Source organism: Cicer arietinum, chromosome 6 (genome assembly GCF_000331145.2).
Source record: "Cicer arietinum cultivar CDC Frontier isolate Library 1 chromosome 6, Cicar.CDCFrontier_v2.0, whole genome shotgun sequence".
Lineage (NCBI taxonomy): Eukaryota > Viridiplantae > Streptophyta > Magnoliopsida > Fabales > Fabaceae > Cicer > Cicer arietinum.
In genome coordinates this window covers 58,130,782-58,133,517 of record NC_021165.2, presented here as the reverse complement: position 1 = coordinate 58,133,517, position 2,736 = coordinate 58,130,782, and the positions used below count along the sequence as shown (strand labels likewise).

General features: G+C 30.6%; 1 protein-coding gene across 1 annotated transcript in view; it reads left to right on the top strand.

The window, feature by feature from the left end:
* The window catches only part of LOC101512238 (indole-3-acetic acid-amido synthetase GH3.10-like), a 9,609-nt gene extending 9,336 nt beyond the window's left edge, over nt 1-273 (top strand). The window contains exon 6 of the mRNA XM_073369627.1: nt 1-273. Coding sequence (XP_073225728.1) covers nt 1-247 — 247 coding nt within the window. The 3' untranslated portion in view covers nt 248-273.
* The last annotated feature ends 2,463 nt before the right edge of the window (nt 274-2,736 follow it).

The window sequence follows — 2,736 nt, the reverse complement described above, 5'->3', positions numbered from 1 at the left end:
GGAAATGGACCTATCTTTTGTGGATCATGGGTATGTGGTTTCAAGAAAAACCAATTCAATTGGCCCTTTAGAACTTTGCATTTTGGAGAGAGGGACTTTCAAGAAGATTTTGGACAATTTCATAGCTAAAGGAGTGGCATTGAACCAATTTAAGACACCTAGGTGCACTAACAATCATGTGCTTCTCAAAATTCTTGACTCTTGTACCACTAAAAGGTTTCGTAGCACAGCTTATAGTTCAAATTAACTATAAGTGATTTCTTTTCTCAAATATATTTATGGATGAGTCAATCTAGACGTATAAAATAAATTCAAATAAAAATTAAATACTTTTGAGAAAATATAAAGAGAAAAGAAATCACGATACAAATATTTTATAATATATGCATGTATTTAGTGATATAGTTTCTTAATTTAATTTAGGGAAATTGCCGAACTAGAATGGAATCTTTCTTGGCATTTCCTAGTAATGTTGTGGTCTGGTGGTTAATGGACTGTTTTATAAATGTCAAGCCATTATGGACTTTGTAAAACATTTTTTTTTTCTGTTCATTTTTCTAATAATATGATACAAATGTTTTTTTTTTCCTCTTCGTGTGAGTTTAGTTAGGAGTGTTTACCAAAATAAATTGGTTCGTTTTATTTTATAGTTTAAATCCATCTTAAACCAAAATTTTATAAGGAACAAAAGAGGGAGTGAGAGCAAACAAATGAAAATTGTGATCTCAATTAGGGTGGTACGAAGGATGCAGTTGATCCATCTATTTTTTAGATTCTAAAAGACAATATGAGGAAAGGAATAAGCGATAACTACCAAAGAAGAGTCACATTCTAACCACCAATTAAGTCGACCTTTATTAAAATCTAAATTGATCGCAAGCATTACATAGACTAATTAAACATAAAGAAAAGTCATAAATACAAAGTAAGAAGAAAAGAAATCAAAGATAATTTGTACAGTGGCGGAACTTGCACAAAATATCGTAGGTATTTGGTAAGCGATAAATATTAACTAAAATATTATAATTGAAATTCCTAAAAGTCATATAGTTTTTTTTAGAGTTTCACACAATTCATATAGTAGACAAGTTGAAAAAGTTAGAATTTTAATTCTCACAAGTTTTACAATTTTCACAATTCACACAAGTTTTTAGAACTTTACACAATTCAATCAAATAAAATTTATTTATTTTACGATCTTTTTGAAAAATGCATCAATTTTTTATGTTTAAACATCGTGTCACTCTTAAAAAATACACATATTAATTAAAATAAGTTACAATTAAAAAATAGTATCACACTATATCATATATCAATCGTTAATATATAAAAGTTTGATAATAGTTAGTAGTTGAGTTGCTAACTAGGATGTTAGAGTTTGTCTGTTCAAGATTAATTAGTTTATCATTTGATATTAGGACGTTCGTTGGTATCAGACTTGGGGGGGAATAGGTTATATAAAATTGATTAAAAAATATTTAAAATCTTGAAATTTTATCTTGAAGAATAATAGTTTCTGGGTTGTAAGTCCCGTATTTAAGCCAACGTACAGGCGTTTAAGGGCAGTGAATCCTTGAAAGTTTCTTCAAAATAAAAAGGCAAAATTTTAAATATGGATAATCTCTTTTGTAGAACTTCTTCTTTCTCCATTCCTTCTACCCAAAACTTCCCAGAGAAAAGGGAACCTATCAATAGTGAAGAAATTACTATTGAGGACTTCCAAAAATCTATAAACAATTGGCAAATCCCAAAAATCAAAAAAGATGAGGTCTACGTATCCAGTCTCTTCAAAAATCTTTTAAAAACCGATTATGTTATCAAAACGGAGGAACGTTACTCTTTCTAACCCTTTTGAAACAATAAATCTTCTTTCTTCAAAAACGCTCAAAAAACACGCTGACAGGAACTATAACTTCATACATATAGGTCTTGTTCAAGTTGGTATAAAACCTCTAACTAGGGAAGGGTTAAACACTTCAATCCTATGTGTCCTACGAGATGCAAGGTTCCTGAACTTTCAAGATTCAATTATAAGTACAGTTGAATCTAGTCTTTGTCAAGGACCAATTTGGTTCGGATGTTATCCAAATTTTTCTTTATCTTTAAAAGACCCAAACATCACAAATTCTATTACATTACAAATCAAAACTCATAACTACAAAATGATAGAAGGATCTATTCCTGTAGCTATTATTTACAGAGTCCATTACAAAGCAATGTTTTCAGCCTTTACTGCAACAAAAAATATTGAAAACAAAAGAGGTGAAACACTATTTTTACAAACTGATCTAACAAAAGCAAACACTGTTATTCCAAAAACTATCCTTTGGAAAGATATTGATCTTCCTGAAGAATGGATCCTAGAAGGAGCTGTTAGACCACAACCTCTTGAACAATCAAAACCAAACAACAATCTTAAAGAAGTCATACAATACAATGATGGTAAGGTAAAACTAAGTTTTTCAAGAACTTCTAGTGCCAGGTACTCTGATGCTAGTTCCTCCAGACCACCTTCAATCACACAATTGCCTCAAAAATTAAAAAACTTTACAAAACCACGTTTTTCATGCTCCAGCATACCAAATGCTTCCTTTCAAAATGTTGACTATTCCACAAATATACCTCACCAAATTTACACAGCACCTCAACACACTAATGAGGAGCAACAAAACATTTCTCCACCTACTTCGCCGTCTTTTTCTGCTATAACTGAAAATGTTGTTAATGAACTAAACG